Source organism: Curcuma longa, chromosome 7 (genome assembly GCF_044706935.1).
Source record: "Curcuma longa cultivar G26 ecotype Majalengka, Jawa Barat chromosome 7, ITB_CL_G26_1.1, whole genome shotgun sequence".
NCBI lineage: Eukaryota > Viridiplantae > Streptophyta > Magnoliopsida > Zingiberales > Zingiberaceae > Curcuma > Curcuma longa.
The window spans coordinates 11302110-11321212 of NC_133867.1; the positions used below are offsets into that span (position 1 = coordinate 11302110).

General features: G+C 35.9%; 1 protein-coding gene and 1 pseudogene across 6 annotated transcripts in view; one reads left to right on the top strand and one right to left on the bottom strand.

Moving 5' to 3' along the window:
* Positions 1–4353: 4353 nt before the first annotated feature.
* The window catches only part of LOC141831441 (serine/threonine-protein kinase STY46-like), a 60092-nt gene continuing 45342 nt past the window's right edge, over positions 4354–19103 (top strand). For 3 of the 6 annotated variants that reach the window (XM_074718793.1, XM_074718796.1, XM_074718797.1), the window contains exons 1-4: positions 4355–4823; positions 5346–5460; positions 7149–7231; positions 7949–8021. In XM_074718793.1, coding sequence (XP_074574894.1) covers positions 4627–4823; positions 5346–5460; positions 7149–7231; positions 7949–8021 — 468 coding nt within the window. In that variant the 5' untranslated portion in view covers positions 4355–4626. Of the gene's footprint in view, positions 4824–5345; positions 5461–7148; positions 7232–7948; positions 8022–19103 lie in introns of those variants that run through there. The other 3 variants (XR_012602072.1, XM_074718794.1, XM_074718798.1) reach the window with 3 other exon arrangements.
* On the bottom strand, positions 15191–18166 carry LOC141831695 (uncharacterized; annotated as a pseudogene).

Below are 19103 nucleotides of genomic sequence, written 5' to 3' on the forward strand. Positions count from 1 at the left end.
ATCGTCCTCCTCTATCCCCACCATGTTTTCTGGAAATGGATTAATTTCCAAAGCTGCAAGAGTTGGATAGTCGTCATCGTGATTGTCCAAGATTGTGATGACATTGATCATGTGGGCTTCCTCGTCTGTCTCGTCATCCGTGTATTGTGGCGCCTTGGATGTTGATGCAACTTGATAATTGGTGAAACGTAGGGATGTGCTGCCATCATAGTTAGTATGTGTCAGCATAGAAGAGGGTAGTTCTGGAATTATTACCGATGATGGCCGTAAGTTCCAAGCTTCAGTATGATACTGCCTGGACGAATGCTTGGTTGCGTCGATGGCCTTTGTGCCTGTGGAGCGTAGATACTCCGCAACCTTGTCTACACGGAACGCAAAGCCAACGTTCGGTGTGTTTGACAACCTTGCTGTGATACTTCTTGTAATTAACAAATTTGCTTCAGCTGCATTCCATGTATTGTAGCCCTTTGTTCTGATGGAAATATGAATATGTCTGAAGAAATCCCTGGTTGTCATCATGATATCTGGCATAATATAGATTAGCTGGCTGCCTTCCGATAGGTCAACCTCCATTGCTGCTATGATGTTTCTATCATCAGCCCCCCACCTTGTGTCCCTGAAGACTACAAGGGCTATGGTTCCTGCATAACGCCTGTGCAGTATTTGAAATCGTACCTGAAGTATCCCAAGGTGGATAAACTCCACTCCTGCCTGTAGTAGCCTTTCAAAGGAATCCTCCGTGATGAAGGTCCTATCTTGCTGGTCAGAGTTGACTACCAGCATTCGTTCCTCGGAACGATAACGATACACCCTATGGTGTATATTATCCCTTCTGGTCATGTATAGTACTTCTGCGGGTACTGCTCTAGCTCTTTCTTGCATGGACCTCCTGAGTTCAGCCTCAGGATTCATTAATAAGGCCAACGTATGTTCCCTGGGCGGTCTTCCGATGATTGCTCTTCCCAGGTTGGCTATACTTCTGCCGATGCGCTGTGCTTCATACCGGGTATGTGCAAAACGTCGGTAATCTCGTATTTGGTCTTCCACAAGTGGTGTTCCTGGTTCCCTAACTGTATTTGTAGTTTCTGTTTGTGTGATGGTGGGAAGGTTGCTCCTTCTGGAAATCATCGTATCTGTTTAAGCAGCTCAAAGGGGTCTTTGTACGCCTTGATGGTCCCCTTTCCAATTTTGCTTCTGAAGTTTGTTCCTCCTAGATGTAAGTTGTCAAGCTTCCTATATGCTGAAGAGAGATTAGCATGATTTATTGGGGGAAAAATGAGTTTTTACTTGATCGGAGCTGGAGAGGCAGAGTGGGCGTTGCTAAAGGTTGCATAAGCCAAGGTGTGGCGTCAAAAACCATGTCAGCCCAGGAGATCTCTTAATATCCTCCTAAACAGTAAAATCACAGCGTGAAGTACCCCAAGAAGATTATGCTAACTATCTGATACTTATAGGTAAAAGATAATTATAGATGCAGTAAGACGTAAGGACAAGGAAACGGGAAATACCAAAGGTAGAAGCAACCCATGAAGGGTTACCCTTATCTGCTTTAAGAATTGAATTTTTACTTCTAAAAACCACTGCTCGTAATTTAGCTTATGAACTCGGATTTAAAGGAATTTGAAAAACAATTCAACACATGGAGGCACTCGTGGGATGTTAGAAAAAATTTAGATTACCTAAATCTTGATTCAGTTGCAGAATCAGACTTCACTCATAATTTACGAGTTACAGCATATCGTGTTGATCTTGGAAACAAGGCTATCTTTGGCCTTTGCAAACAAAACTGTTATAACACTCTGCAATTAAGGGCTAAGTTGCAGGAACAGGAGGAGAAGCTTGATAAGATTCCGGAGATTCTAGGCATCATCAAGCAACAAAGGCAAGATCTCAAGGAAAGCTATCAGAAACAAGAACAGCTACAGAAGGAGATCAATCTTCTCAGAAAAGAATATTTGAAGAGAAGACCTCTATCAAAGGAAGACGTGGAAGAACTGGTTCTCAAGATAAGTGAGCAGCCTAAAACTGTGGAAAGGCAAACAGAAATCTTAACAGAACAGCTCACTGCAAAGGTTGCCAAAATCGAAGAGCTAATCCACCACCTGAAGAAGGTAATCACTGGATGAGCTTAGAGGAGGTCAAAACAACTGACTCCTACAAAGAAGCTGTCAGAGCAACCACTCAAGGTTGGAACACAGAAGGAGTAGGCTTCACCAAAGAAGATCCTACACCAGCTTCGATTGTTATATCAAGGCAGTTAAATTTTCTCATATATTCAATAGTGCAGCTGAGAAACGAAGTCAAAGACCTCAAAGAAGTAGTAACCAAGCTAAAACAACCAGATTCAACTGAAGCTGAAAAGCTTATAGAGAAGCTTGACAACTTACATCTAGGAGGAACAAACTTCAGAAGCAAAATTGGAAAGGGGACCATCAAGGCGTACAAAGACCCCTTTGAGCTGCTTAAACAGATACGATGATTTCCAGAAGGAGCAACCTTCCCACCATCACACAAACAGAAACTACAAATACAGTTAGGGAACCAGGAACACCACTTGTGGAAGACCAAATACGAGATTACCGACGTTTTGCACATACCCGGTATGAAGCACAGCGCATTGGCAGAAGTATAGCCAACCTGGGAAGAGCAATCATCGGAAGACCGCCCAGGGAACATACGTTGGCCTTATTAATGAATCCTGAGGCTGAACTCAGGAGGTCCATGCAAGAAAGAGCTAGAGCAGTACCCGCAGAAGTACTATACATGACCAGAAGGGATAATATACACCATAGGGTGTATCGTTATCGTTCCGAGGAACGAATGCTGGTAGTCAACTCTGACCAGCAAGATAGGACCTTCATCACGGAGGATTCCTTTGAAAGGCTACTACAGGCAGGAATGGAGTTTATCCACCTTGGGATACTTCAGGTACGATTTCAAATACTGCACAGGCGTTATGCAGGAACCATAGCCCTTGTAGTCTTCAGGGACACAAGGTGGGGGGCTGATGATAGAAGCATCATAGCAGCAATGGAGGTTGACCTATCGGAAGGCAGCCAGCTAATCTATATTATGCCAGATATCATGATGACAACCAGGGATTTCTTCAGACATATTCATATTTCCATCAGAACAAAGGGCTACAATACATGGAATGCAGCTGAAGCAAATTTGTTAATTACAAGAAGTATCACAGCAAGGTTGTCAAACACACCGAACGTTGGCTTTGCGTTCCGTGTAGACAAGGTTGCGGAGTATCTACGCTCCACAGGCACAAAGGCCATCGACGCAACCAAGCATTCGTCCAGGCAGTATCATACTGAAGCTTGGAACTTACGGCCATCATCGGTAATAATTCCAGAACTACCCTCTTCTATGCTGACACATACTAACTATGATGGCAGCACATCCCTACGTTTCACCAATTATCAAGTTGCATCAACATCCAAGGCGCCACAATACACGGATGACGAGACAGACGAGGAAGCCCACATGATCAATGTCATCACAATCTTGGACAATCACGATGACGACTATCCAACTCTTGCAGCTTTGGAAATTAATCCATTTCCAGAAAACATGGTGGGGATAGAGGAGGACGATATTATTTCTTCATTTCTTAATAATATGGATATTTCAGATGATGAAGAATATTTCGGGGACCTTGAAACTGAAGCCTCATCCCCAAAGGAAAAGTATGGAGTAGTATTTAAAAAGTTTTAATTAACTTTAGAATAATTTTTATTGAAGTTGGAGCAATTTTAAAGATATTAAAATAATTTTAATTAAATTTAAAATCATTTTGAGTAAATTAGAATATTTTTGACTTTAAATAATGTTGGAATAATTTTGATTAATATTGAAGTAATTTTAATTAATATTGAAATAATTTTAGTTAATATTAGAGCAATTTGGATAATTTTTAATAAAGATTGATGAATTTTAGGTAAAACTATCAATTTGATAAAAAAATTTAAAATGAAAAATTAAAATGAAACGTCATTGAATACCCTTTAAAATCATAATAAAAATGAAGATATAAATTTTCACCAAATTAAAATTAAATTATATTACAAGGAATAAAAAAATAAATAAACAATATTAGCCATCAGAACTCACTTGATTTGGAGGGGAACGGGTCCACTCGTCAAACTCCATTATTGCCTACGTGGCGGACCCACCACACCCGAATTTTTTATGTCTGTTGGGGGGAATTGACCGTAGCCAGAGACGCGCTTTTATGGTCCGCGTGGCGAGATCCTGACGGGTCACGCAAACTACCCGATCCGCTTGCCTTTAATTTCCGAATTTAATTCAACTTTATTTTTGCCTCAACAGCTACTGCCTACTTCTACATACGTTGCTTTCCACCCCCGGAATCGTTCTGCTCGGTCGGAGCGGTGCGCCTTTTTCCCCACTCCTATCAACTTCCGGAAAAGACCCTTCTGCCCCTGCCGCATCCCTCCCCCCTCCTCGCACCGCCTAGCCGGATAATACCACCACGCCGATCCCCTCTCCGCTCCAATCTCGCCTTCGAAATCGTAGCTGCGGACTGGCTTCGAGGTTGGCCGTGATCGATGGAGACGCGGCGGCGCTCTTGAATCAGATCGGTGGGGAGGGTAGGCCATGGGTGCCAGAGCGGAGGAGCCGATCGAGGAGGTCGGGGAGAGCTCCTCGCCGCCGCGTGTGTCTGGAGGGCAGGCGGCGTACGACATAAAGAACGAAATATACAAGAGGCTCATGGAGAGTGGAAACGAGGAGGTTCGGTCGAATCCCCACTTCAAGGAACTGTTCGATGCGCACTTTAGCCGGTTGCCACCCAGGTGATCTCTGTTGTTCTATTATTCTCGAGTAGGTTTCTGGTTTTGTTGAAGGATTCCGGCGTGAAGTTGGTTCCGCTTTCTGTTTGGTTGGTTTTGCAGGTTTTCTTGATCACAATTGTTTATCTGTCTTGGTCCTTAGAAATTTGGTGCTTGCTAATATTCCTGTTTCATTGCCTAGCTATGATCAATGTTCCTAAGGATCATCTTATTCTATATTAGTGCGAAGCGAAACTCTGGTAGGAGGAGATCATGGATATCGTGGTTTGCTTGAAGATTATGGTGGACTTAAAAATGTATTTTTTCCCTAGAATTAGGCTACTGCTTTTAGATTTCTCTTCGCGGTATATTGCCGCCAGGGATGCTTTGGATGGAAGATGTTTTTTTTTTTTTTTGCACTCTTATTAAATTATGCTATGTATTTTGAATTTTTCAATATTTTTTTCCTTCACTCTTGTTTCAAAAGTTTCTAGCTGGGGATGCTCTGATTGGAGATTTGCAATTGAATTATCTGGTTACATGCAGCTATAAGCTGGACTTGAATGTTGATAGAGCCGAAGATGTTTTGATACATCAAAAAGTTCTTGCAGAAGCCAAGGACCCAGAGAAGAGGCCTGTTTTCTATGTCCGTTTCCAGAAGGTACTGTGTACCTGCGAGTGCTTCTTTTATAAGCAAATCATATTCTATTTTAATAATATTTCCTTGGTTGTTCCTCGATTATTGATATGTGATAAGGATTTTCTACAAGATATATAATGAGTTAGATAGTCTCCGTTGTGATTCACTGCTCCACCTGTACTTTAGTCCATTGCAATTAGTATAAATTTACGACTGTTGAAGAAGAATCATTGTTCATCCTCACTAGTCCTCGTCATTCTTATTTACTATTGACTGTCTCTATGAATATTTATTGATATGCCCAATATTCTCCTAAAGGCTAAAGCTGAACAATACATTTCATATCATCCAAATCGTTATAAATAGAACGTAGTCTACCCTCTCAATGAGGTTATAAGAAGACAAACTAGCTAAATCGTAATCCTCATCATTCTTATTTACTATTGACTGTCACTATGAATATTTATTGATATGCCCAATATTCTCTTAAAGCTGAACAATACATTTCATATCATCCAAATTGTTACAAATAGAACTCAGTCTACCCTCTCAATGAGTTCATAAGAACACAAACTAGCTAAATTGTAGCTTCTAAAGGGGATTATTTCTCAGGATTGCATTTTTTCTCCCACCAAATGAGCAGTCTATTTGTAATATTTGGTGCACTTAGAGAAACATTGGATTTAGGCCTCTAATTCTGTCAGTATAATTGCATGAACTCATTTTTAAATAGTATAGATGTTGGCTGAATTAGAAGGCAAGCTGCCAATCATATCTTTCTGGTCGCCTCCATTTTTTTCAACTATGTTTGTCTGTTTCACAATATTTAAAAGGTGCAATGCGGTCCATGTTTAGTTGTAAAGATTTTGCTGTGGAGTAGTAGTTGCTAAAAACTTGATTATGTATTTGTAAAAATGAGGAGATGATTTTCAAAACTGAACTAATGAAGTATTGATATTTGATAAATATAAGGTTTTAAATCTCATTTTTGCCTTGCTCATATTGGGCAGATGAACTTTTCTATGCATGAGCTGGCACTGAACCCTGTTGAAATATGAAATCTCAATGGGGTGCATCAACACATGGGCATAACCATGTCGGAGTGTGCTTTTCAGCAGCAATTTCAACAGGAGAACATTGTTTGGATGCCCGAGATCAATGTGGGAAAGGCTGAAGATTAGTCTTGTTGGTCACGAGTGATCATTACTTTTGTTCATCTTTTTTCCTACTATTCCTCTTGAACTTCTTCTTCTTTTTCCTCTTTCTCCTCCTCGTCATGATACTTTCTATTTGACACCAACTTGCACCCCTATAATACACTATCAATCACCAAAACAATCTTGTTTTAGCCAGCCACCAAAACTCAAAACTGTAATGAGATCTTAAATCTTGGTTAAAGCTGTCATAAGCAGTGTTACTTCACCTCGTATATGAATGTTAGCTATGAATATGGATCTAGGTGTCTGACATAATTGTTTATAAATTTTTTACATGTAATCATTAAGGCTTTTTTCTATCGAACTTGAGTGTTGGTGTCCCCAAATCGTATGAAGTGGGTTGATGAAGAGTTTGACCATTGATAAGATGAGAGTACAAATGATAACCATAACTTTACTGCTGATAATTTTCCATTCTTAACCACTGACATATTATTTTTTCCTTTATAATTAATGACGACATGTGAAATTTACTTTGAACCTTGCTCAAAGCTAGAGGAACAAAATTTGGATGCAACAAAGAACATTGAGGGTTCTGATGATGAAACTGAGTTTGGAGATGCTTTTTCGTCAAGGTGTGTTCTACTCTCAATAGTTTTTACAATGCAGGCTAATGGTTTGGAACTTTATGCTAAAACACATTGTAATAAATGATACTTCTAGTTAGATGATTTTAGCGTATGCTTTCCTGCTAGTGGTTCTTATTTTGGTTGACTTTGTAAGCTCATCACCTTTAGATGTGTTTATCTGATGCCATCATACTTCAGTAATTATAATATGGATTGTTTCTCTCTACAAATAAAATACATCAGTTAGCATGTGTACATGTAATGAGAGCCCATCTAGATATCTTCCATAATCAAGAAAGAACTTTGTGCATGATCATGAGAGGACTTTGTTTCATTTCTACACTAGGACATGGTCAGACTGGACTCTCAATCATGTGAAATAAATGAGAAAATGGGGTTTGTTCTTTTTATACGGTGGTGATAAATATTTCTGCTTTATTCCTGCAACTTGCAGAGTCTTAGTGACTTCTTGTATTCTTTTAATTAATTTGACAATTTTGGTTGCTGCTGTATCCTAAAGAGTAATTTAGAGTTTTCCTATACCTCAAATCCATAAACTTGAAACTACTACAGGACCTAAGTGACTAGGATTTGGAGTTGGTACACATTCACGATTCCTAGTCCCTCCATCTGTAAAATTTATGCAATATGGAGTATGAAAATTTAGCAATTATGCCCTATCTTTCATGCATAGAAACTGACTATTGAACATCCAATTTACAGGCATGGAAATAGGTTTGCCATGATTCATGAAATTCTATTTTCCACCCTTGACAAACCAAAGCTTCTTAGCCAGGTAGTTAATTTTGAACTTTACAATCTTCTCTATTTTGTAGCATAATAGAATGCTTTGCTTTTGTTCATCTAACAAGCCTGAAGCTTGCTTTCACATTATTGAATTTGCTGATTTGGATAAGTACCTGGACTACTCAACCAACTTGGCCAACTCAGTTATGCGATAGACATTCACATTTTGAATTCTTAAAACCAATCTCTTCTTGACTAGCCTTTACCAATTTGTTGAGTTATAATGATTCTGTTTAAACTTGATTTCATATGGTATTATCATTTTATTACTTAAGCTACTATGACTTGGTCTAAATGTATAATTTTTGCATTGGCACCAGAGATTGAAGCTACAAATAAGTAGGGGGTTAAGGTATTTATTTGATTCCTTTTAGACAATGAGTGAGGTAGGCGCAGTCAGTTGCATTTACTAAACATTATATTAGTCCAGGTTGTGGGACCCACATTTTCTGTGTATCTAGAACACACATGTTTTGCTGATGCATATGGAATGGCTATTTAAACAGAATACAACCTAGAAATAAGTTTAATACCTCTAGAGAATGGACTAAATTGATTGAGAGCTTGTCAAATCATGAATGTAAAGGATAAAATAAGTTGTAAATTTTTTCAACTAAATTGATTGGAACAAACTTGACCAATGTAACTAATTCCATTTCCTCACTGCCTAGATTTGTTGCAGATTAGCAGAAAAACCCTATTGTTGCATGTGATCTATCACCATTTATGTTAAACACCTCATCCATCTCTTCTTCATTTAGTGTTGAGCAGGAGATTATTTTTTGATTGATAGGGAATATTAGTAGCTCTCTTGGTCAATGCAACCTCTTCTCAGTCAAACCCATTTATTTAGCTATTCCATGAACATAATATATATCCTTATAATGATTGCAATACGCTTAGTATCTTTGGAGGCTTCCATGAGGAGCTATCATTGTGAGGATGTAATGCACTCAATCTAAGGAGTAAGCTATGTTGTGGATGGGGAGTGCAGGAACTAACACTGTGGAAGCATGATCTGTAGGCAAACTAAGAAACAAGAAGGAATGCTTAGAAATTGGACTAATGTGTGAAGTAGCATGTAAGTTGATTATGTCTGCATTAACTAATCTATCTCACAATTTTAAAGAGATTAGAAGAACAATATGAAGCTGTCTGAAGTTGTTGCAAAGTTTCCTATGTTGTACTTCTTAAAATTATAATGTGCATTAGCTTGAGTTCTATTACTTAGTGCAATCTTCTCTTAATATTGGTACGTCTCTGATACACTCAATAAAGCTCTTAGATGATTCAAATGAATGGGAAGTGATAGGTCAGTGAATCAGATCAAACGCATTGATGAGCTTTTAATCTATACACACTTCCAATGAACTTTGACTACTAGATGATTTACTGAATTGCTATAAGTAAATTCAGCAAGTGAAAAAAGAGAACCCCAAATTTTTAATTTTTTGCCCGCTAGACACTTAAGTATATTTTCCAGATTGTGATTGAGAACCTCGATCTGTTCATTAGTTTGTTGATGGAAAGTAGACATGAACCTGTTTTGGGTTCCAAATAATTTTTAGATGATTTTCTAAAAATAACTAACAAAATTTACATTCCTATACATGCAGGAAGCCCATGAATCTAACAACCTTTTCTAAAGAATAACTTGAGTATTATGAGATACATCGTTGGTCTTGTAACACAAAATGAAATGAAATGTGACATCTTTATAAATCTATCGACCACCACTAAATGGGGTTAGTTAATTTGGGTAAGATCTAAAACAAAGTTCATGTTGACATCTTTGAAAGGCTTGTGGGAATCAATAGTGGCGCTCATGTTTCGCATAGTTGTCTTTGCCGTAACATATGCGACACTATCATACAATCCAAATCAGGGATTAAAGTTTCGTGATGAGCCGGTTGAAATAAATGAAACATTTTGTTCTGTCTGTCGATCGACATCGGCACGACCCGACACCAGGCCCAGCCGCAAGAGGGATCACGTGGAGGGGTTGTGCGACCTCGACGACTGCTCCGGAGTGGTCGTGTAACCTTGGCGGCCCCGCCGGAGGGGTCGCGAGACCCCGCGGCCATGCCCGAAGGGGTCACGCGACCCCGTGGCTGCGTCGGAGGGGTCACGCGACCCTGGCAGCTTCGCTGCGACCCCCGAGCTGCGTTGGAGAGATTGTGGGATCCCGTGATCTCGCGTCCATGTTGAGGTCGCGCGCATATCGGGAACAAATTGAGTTTTTTTAATTAAAATGGAACTTTGATTAACTCAATTAACTCAAAGAGGCTTAATTAAACCCTAATAAAATTATCTAATTAATTATATATTTTATTTAAACCCTAATGATTATTTATTTATTTATTTCTTATTATTTTTTTAATGAATCCAATCAACTCCTAACCTAAATAAATAATCAAACATATTTCCTAAAATTCTAAACAAATTATCCCATTAAAATATATAAAAATTTATTTAAAATTCTAATAAAATTTTATATATTCCTAAAACCCTCCACAAAGGTCGCGGTGCCGCGATGGCCTCCACTGGTGATTGCAGTCGCGTTTTTTTTATTCATTTGGTTTAGTTTATTTTTTATTTTTTAAATATATATTTTTTAAAAACAGAAACTAATATTAATAGTTATAAAATATTAAAAATTATTTTAAAATTTTTAAATAATTTTAAAATATTTTATAAAATAATTTAATTTTTAAAAATAATTTTAAAATTAAATGTAAATTTAAAATAATCTAAAAATTTAAAGAAAATATAATTCTTAAACATTTCAAATAAATTTTTTAAAATTAAAAATTTACAAATACATTCAAAAAAATAATTTAAGATTTTCAAATAATTTTATAATTATTTTTAACCTTTCAAATGGTTTTAAATTTAATTTTGAATTTTAAAAATTAGTTTTTTTAAAAAGATTTTTTATAACAATTTAATAAGCATTATGTTATGAGAAAATATTGAAATATAAATTCAACATTCAACATATAAAACATATTTAATAATCAAATATTAATAAAATTAATATACATTTATATTTAAAATGTAAAAATACTGAAATTATATTGGCACGACATGATATGATATCGAAATCGTATCGTTTCAGTTCAGGATCGAAATCTCGGCACGGGTTGAGATTTTAAATCGAGCTACCAAACGGGCCAACCCATGATTGAGTGAGCCAACCCTCCAGAAACTTATCATATGGTGGGGCAGGGCGGGCCGACCCACCAACTTGGCGGGTTGGAAAATCTCCAACCCAACCCAAGGCGGGTTGTGGGTTAGGCAAGCCAACCCACGGGCCTCTCAAAAAATAAAAAATAAAGAAATATTAAAATTTTTAAGTTTGGATTACAGTTTAAATGGGTCAAGTTGAAATTTTTAAGTTTGAATTGTAATTTAGACGGGTCAAGACTACTAGTTTATTAAGTTTTCTACTTTAATTTTAAATTTTGAAGAAAAAAATAAAATTTCTCAACTCGTGGGTCAACCCAAGCTTGCCATGGGTCAACCCACGCGGGCCGCAGGCCTAGGCGGATTGACCCATCTTAACCCATCTTAAAATGGGTTGAAAAAATTTCAACCCACTCACCTAAATTGTTTGGCGGAATGGGAAGATGGGTCCAACCTAAATTGACGGCTCTGATTTTAAACCTTGATCCAAACATCATCTTATCAATAAAGGCCAATGAATCTATCCAAAATAAAGATGATAGTCTTATCCTTCTCAAATTGTTCAACAAGATAAACTTGCTTATATTTTCCAAATGAGAAAGTATCTAAGTAAAATTGTAGGAATGCATAAATGTGTGACCTTAAATAAGTAATCTCTTTGATAAAAAAAATCAATCTAAATCTTGAACATTTTGAAAAATTATCTTAAAGTCATATTCATACTTGAGTCAAGCAAATACTACCACCGGTGTGCTCTTTGTGTGTAATGTGGCTACAAGACTCATTTTATAGATGGGCTTGTTATCCTCACTAGGTTAGTTTTATTGGACAAAAGTATATCCGTAATAGAATTCAACCCGTCAACCATGTTTAAGATGTCTAAGAATAAGGGCCTTACACTCTTCCTTAATTTCTTGAAAGATGATTGAGGTAGACTTAGACAATTATAACTCCCCTTTCTTATCGAAGTTTGTTAAACTGGTACTAGAGTCCTTAATGAAGCCCTTAAGAAGGTTGCAAAGTTATGAAAGCTTTAAACTAGTAAGATATTTAGATAATGCCTATTACTCTAAGTTTCTCTAAATTTGTGGAAATGCCCTCATGAGAAATATTAAACCTAAGATAGAGAACTTGGGGTCACAAGGCGCACTTCTATTGTAATTTTTTTCAATACTAAGTATCTAAAGAACATGGTGAATATCTTTGAGATAAGCATCATGTGTCTTATTGTAGAATGTCATCAAAATAAGTGACTAAGAATTCCTATTAAGGGTTTTAGGATTTGATTCAATTTCTTATAAAAGAAGTTGAGATGTTTGAAAGTTTGAAGGGCTTTGCTAGCACTCATTCTTCTTGTATTTTAAATGCTACTCACTACCCAAATCAATCTTGGAGAACCTTCAAGTTCTTGCCATTAGCGTGAGCGTAATAACCTTTACTTTGAAGGGACCTTGTTGATGCCATAACTATTGATGCACATTCTCTAGGAGTCATTTCTTTAGATGTTAGAATAGTAGGGACAAACATAAGGATTGATTTTTTTTGTCTCATGAATTCTTTATGTAATAGTCTTACTTGCCTATTCAATTTAGCACGTTTGAGGTGTTGATGTGGTTGTGCAAAAGCTTAGGTAACTGTGAACCAAGGATAAAATTTATAGCGTGCTGAATTGTGTATATAGTAGTTCATTGGGTAATTCAAAAAGTTTTATCTGAAAATTGTTTAGGATCTTCTTGACCTCAAGGGGATGGTCCTTCAATGACGAATTAGGGTTGACCGCAAGGTCTTACGATACTAAGGCAACTAAATATTTGCTATTATTCTTAAAAAGTAGGTGTTTTCTTTTCCTTAATTATTAACAAAGAGATCACAAAATCATGATCAATTGATCAATTGAGGATGACATGGGCAACGTTAATAAGAAGAATATCACTCTATATTTTATCAACATTATAGGCCACCTCAATAGGGACCAAAACTTTGTGAAAACTAGATAGAGGTATGGTCTACTAATGCCACCAATGAACACTGTCGATGACAATCTTCTACTATGTTTTCACATTTCGCATAGGTTTGGAAGATGCTAGTGTGTTTCTACGTATCATTTGACATGGGTGGGGATAAGATGCGATGCACTATGTGACAACCTAGAGTTTCTTCCTCACCCTCTTTAGTTTCCTATGGTTCATTTAAGGTTTGACCTCCTTATTACTTCCTAAAGTTGGGAAGTATGCTACTTCATGTTGTTATGCTCAGGTTCTAAGGCTAGGAGTGCATGAAGTTATTTTGATGCGATATGACCCTTGCCAAGATAATTGTACAATTGTATGCTAAAGTTAGGATTTTCACTAGGGTCTTTTGTGTGTTAGTTTCCACTTGTTGAATGACATTTGCAAGATGAGTTGAGCTAGTTGCTATTATCAATTGCGGTGACGCCCTATTAGGAGGTTCTTATCAATTGATGACCTGATGGTTGAAAAGTGGGAGGTTTCATGAATATTTCAATGGGTGAAAATCAAAAGAGCCGCTTTTTATTGAAATCGTTAAAAGGGCACCTTTTTCATTAATCATCAAAATAACTCTCCACTCCATTTTTTATTACTCAAATTACCCCTCCTTACCCCAGCTAGTTAAAATGTTATAGCCAAGGTTGTCAAAATCGCGAGTCAACTCGGCGAGTTTACGAACTATTATTTCAATTTCGTGTTGAATCAGCTTAAAATCGGGCCCCCCTTGTAAACTCGTAAACTCGCGAGTCAACTCGGTAAACTCGGTAAACTCGCGAGTCAACTCGGTCAAACTCGGTAAACTCGATAAATAAAGAAAATCTTTGTTTGATGTTTCCTTTTATCAAATTTGGACAATGGAAGCTTATTTGGTGTATCTATTGGACTATTTTTGTATGAAATTTTAAATTTGTCATTTTGTAACTTGATGTTGAAACATAAATTTTGAAAATTTCATATCTTTTCATGTTAAATTTTCATGTTTAGTCTTTTTTTATATGTGAAAACATATTGATAACTATGTTTATGCTTTTTTATTAGATATGTGAAATAGTCATTGTTCTTATGAAGTTATGATCAAATATATATTATTTGATATTTTATAATTCTTTTTTGGATTATCTGTAAACTCGTACGAGTTTACGATACGAATTTACGATACGAGTTTGTGCACCCCTAACCGAGTCGACACTGGAATCGCGAGTTTGACAACCTTGGTTATAGCAGCTATGAATCGTAGTTGCTACATCATGTCATAACTATGATTCATAACTCCTATAATTTGTGCACAAGTGAGATTCTGTTCAATTCAAGTGAATACTGGTCAATAACATATTGTAGCAACAACTAACCATAATTGCTACAACATGTGCATGGGCAAGTTCTTATTCAATTCAAGTCAATATTGATCAACAGCATATTGTAACAGTTATGAATGATAGTTGCTACAACGTATAGAAGCTACCATTCATAGCTACTACAACATGTGCATAGATGAGATCTTGCCCAACTCAAGTAAACACTAGTTAATAGCATGTTGTAGCAGTTGAATTGTAACTGTTACAACCATAGTTATTTAAGACGTGAGGTGCCTAAAAGTGCATAGGTGCTATGGGGTTTGAGGTGCATGATACAAGGTGAGGCGCATGCCTCGCTTTGGGTATACATTTTTACAATTCAAATATATAAGGAATTTTTGCCAAAATATTTCACAAACAAAACTATAATATATAAAATATTAAACAATAATGTAAATATAAACGCATAATTCAAATTAAAGGAAAAAACTTCAAATATCTAAATCATCAAAATCTTCATCATCTTCCTCAATCATATCATTATCATCATCGCATATCATTATCATCATTGCTAGATTCATTGGTTTCCTGAATATCGATTCTTCCTTCCCTTCATCAATAAGTTGACTTGTAGAAGATCCTCTTAATTCCTTTTGATGTAGTTGCCCTTACTTCTTTTGAAGAAGATGAAGCTCGAGATCTAAAACTATAGGCATATTCACCAACTCCAAAAGCTCGTCCAACTTCACTCCAAGTCAAATTGTTATCATTAAATATTAAATTATTTTCTTCATTAGTGTTATCATTCAATCCCCCTATCAACCATTCATTGCTATTGTCTATCTCATCCAAAGAAATAGGATCGACAGTGTCACACATATCATATCGACGCCTCAAAGCCTTATTATACTTAATAAAATCTAAATCATTTAGTCTTATTTTGCTTCAACTTATTTCTTTTTTAGGAATAAAGCTTCACACAAAACAAAAATTATTTTAATTTTAATTTTTATAATAATTTGATTTAATATTTTCTTAAATATTTATACTTACATGTTCAAAAACACTCCAGTTTCATTCACAAGTAGATGAACTACATGTCATACTAGAACTTTAATAGCAAATGTTTGTAATTTTGGTGCGGAACACCTATAAGCTGACCACCATTTAGTTGGCAAATATTGAAATTGAAATAAAATAAGAGTTTCTAATTTTAAATAACATTACCTATGATATGTTAAGAAAAAAAAATGATCACCTGGTGACTTTTTGATTCGCTGTCTAATGGTGATGTGCATTCCAAAAAGTCCTTCAACCCTCTTATACATTGGTAGTTGATCCAAGATTTTATCCTACAGTTCATCACCTTCACATATCCTCGATATACACTGTATCATTTTGTATTTTAGGATCTGAATAGAAGAACTCTGGATTTAAACAATGACCAGCTGCATGCAAAGGTCGATGGAGTTGTATTGACCATCTTTTGTCAATTATATCAAAATATCTATGTACTTATCTTCATTGCTATCAAATGAGGCAACAATAGCTTCCTTAGTCCTATCTATTGCCTCGTAAATGTATCCCATTGCAGGCTTTTTTTTCGTGTCAACCAATCGAAGAACTTTTATTAATGGATCACCTATTTTCACAGCATAAACAACAATATTCCAAAACGAAGACATTAATATAACATTTGCTGTCCTTTTACCTGACATCTCTTTTGCAAATCTATAAGTGGTCCATGTTTCAGAAGTAAACATTTTTGTCAAAGTAGCCTTATGCTTTTGGAACCGTTTGTGTCAAAAATGCTGTTGCAAAATGAGTTTTTCCTGCCCTAACCATATCCCTCTGTCTTGTGAATTCCCTTGTCATACTTAAAACTTGTGGCCTATAATATATATATATATATATATATATATATATATATTCATTAACCATCATGACACTATCATACACCTTTAGGCGAGGAATTTCGAACATATCTTCAAACATCAAATCCAAGCAGTGAGCAACACATGGAGACCAATATAAGCGGGGATACTTTGCTTCCAAAAGCTGCCCTGTTCATTCAAATTGGAAAATAATATTGTAACAACAATACAACATCAACCAGGCCTTATCCCACTAGGTGGGGTCGGCTATATGAATCCTTTTACGTTATTGAATTCTATCCCCTACTATATCATCATTTATATTTGAATAAATTTTATCTTATTTTATTGTTGCTAACTAAGTTTTCTTTGGTCTTATTCTTCCTCTTTCTCGTTCGATGTGCACATTTGTCATAGTTTCACATCGCCTAACTGGAGTATCTATTGGTCGTCTACATATATATCCATACTATCTTAAATGTCTCTTAGAGTTTTTCCTCAATAGGTACAACTGACTTTCTCTTTAATATTTTCATTTCTTATCTTGTCCATCCTTATATGTCTGCATATCCATCTTAACATCCTCATCTATACAACTTCATCTTTTACTTATGTGCTCGAGTCATAGGCCAATATCCAACTCCATATAATATAACAGGTCTAATCACCATTTTATACAATTTTTCTTTTAGTCTTAGAGGTATTTTATGATCACAAAGACACCCGACGCTCTCCTCCATTTCAACCATCCTATTTGTATTCTATGTAAGACATCTCTTTCAATTCCTCCATCTTTTTCCAAAAATAATCCTAAATACTTAAAACTCTTAGTTACAGACAACTTATCATTTCTTATCTTAATAATTATCTGATTACGTTTAATATTACTAAACTTAAATTATATATATATTACCTTTACTAAGCCTAACCTTTCACTTCTAGTATTTTCTGTCATGATTTGAGTTTAGCATTTAGCCATTCACGGGTCTCGTATACCAAAATAATATCATTTTCAAATAACAAGTACCACATCTTGGATGTGTCTAGTGAGTTCGTCTTATCAAGATAGACTTAGAGTTGATCTTTGATGTAACTCTATTCTTATAAGAAACATTTTAGTTAATCCGCTTGAAGTCTTCACTCTTATCATTATATTTTCATATATATCCTTAATTAGTTCACTATACACTATGCTAACACTTTTCTTTTCTAGAATTCTCTATATAATTTTCCTTGGAACTTTATCATAAACATTTGCTAGGTCAACGAATATCATGTGCAAGTCTTTGAAAAATAATATTGTAAGTTAAAAGTAAAGAAAACAGTATAATAATTTTATATAATGGTATTAAAATTATATATGCCAGCTAAAACATATGCATTTGCACTATCTATGACAACTTGAACCACATTCTTTTCCCCCATACGTTGTACATATCTATCAAGTAGCTCAAACATTTTCTCTCCTATGTGAGAGTAGCTGGACCCATCAACTGATTCTATAAACACACTCCCTCTTGGACTATTCACCAAAAAGTTTATCAATGTCCTATTTTTTCTATCGGTCTACCCATCAGCTATCAAAGTGCAACCAATCTCGTGGTCTTTCAAGATTGATTTCGTATGCTCCAACTTCTTTTTTAAATAAGCGACCTTAACTTCATGGTAAGTAGGGGACTTCATTCTAGAACCAAATTGCCTAATAGCCTTAATTAATGGTCCAAAGCTATCATAATTTACGACATTAAGTGGAATGCCTGCATCGTACATTCATCTAGCAAATCTTTGCACAACATTCTCCCCCAATTTCTTCTTATTGTCATCATATAACTTTGTTTCTTTGTTCTTTCCTTGCTTAACAATTTCATCAACATCTTGCCAAAAGTATAAATCAATTTGGCCTGTTTGCTTTGATTTCTTGCCATGAAAATTAGTTTGAAGGCTATGAAACTGATATGCGTCCTTTTCCTTTCATTGAAATATCTTCTTTGGCTTCCCAATTCTCTTGCTGATCAGCAACATCATCAAAATGAGGCATGGCTTCCATTTGATTTTTCACCTTTTTTTCTCTGTCATATAATCACTCAATTCTTCTTTTACATGTTTTGGACATTTCGGGCAAACTTTGGCATTTCTATTGCCTCCTACGAGATGTTGTTTGTGCCTATAAATCCCTCCATGTTTTAGTTTACCGCAAAAATTGCATCTCACTTTATTTGTATTCTTTGGGTCTATTAATGTCGTATAATTCCATGCTGGATCTTTTCTAAGGCCGGATGACTCAGAAGTTGACATTTTATATGTAATAAAAGGCATCATATGCAATTGGTTGAGATTTATAAAGAAAAATCAAAATCAGTGGAATGGAAATTCTAAACGAATTTACAATTTGAATTTGTGAGGAACGAAAAAACAAAATCATTAGAATGAAAATTCTGAACTAATTTATAATTTGATTCTGTGAGAGAAAAAGAACAAAACCAATAAGGAAATTTATGTGAGGAAAAAAAACATATCGCTATTATGACGAAAGAAAAGGAGAAAAACTATCAAAATTTGAAGCAAGAAAGTGTCGCTAAATCTAGAAGACTGATATTGATGTTGTAGGCGAGAGAAGAGTTCATGGAGAAGGGAGGTTGATGTTGATTTTTAAGGGAGAGGAAGAGTCACGTAGAGAAATAAGTGTCATATGCATGCTATGTAATTA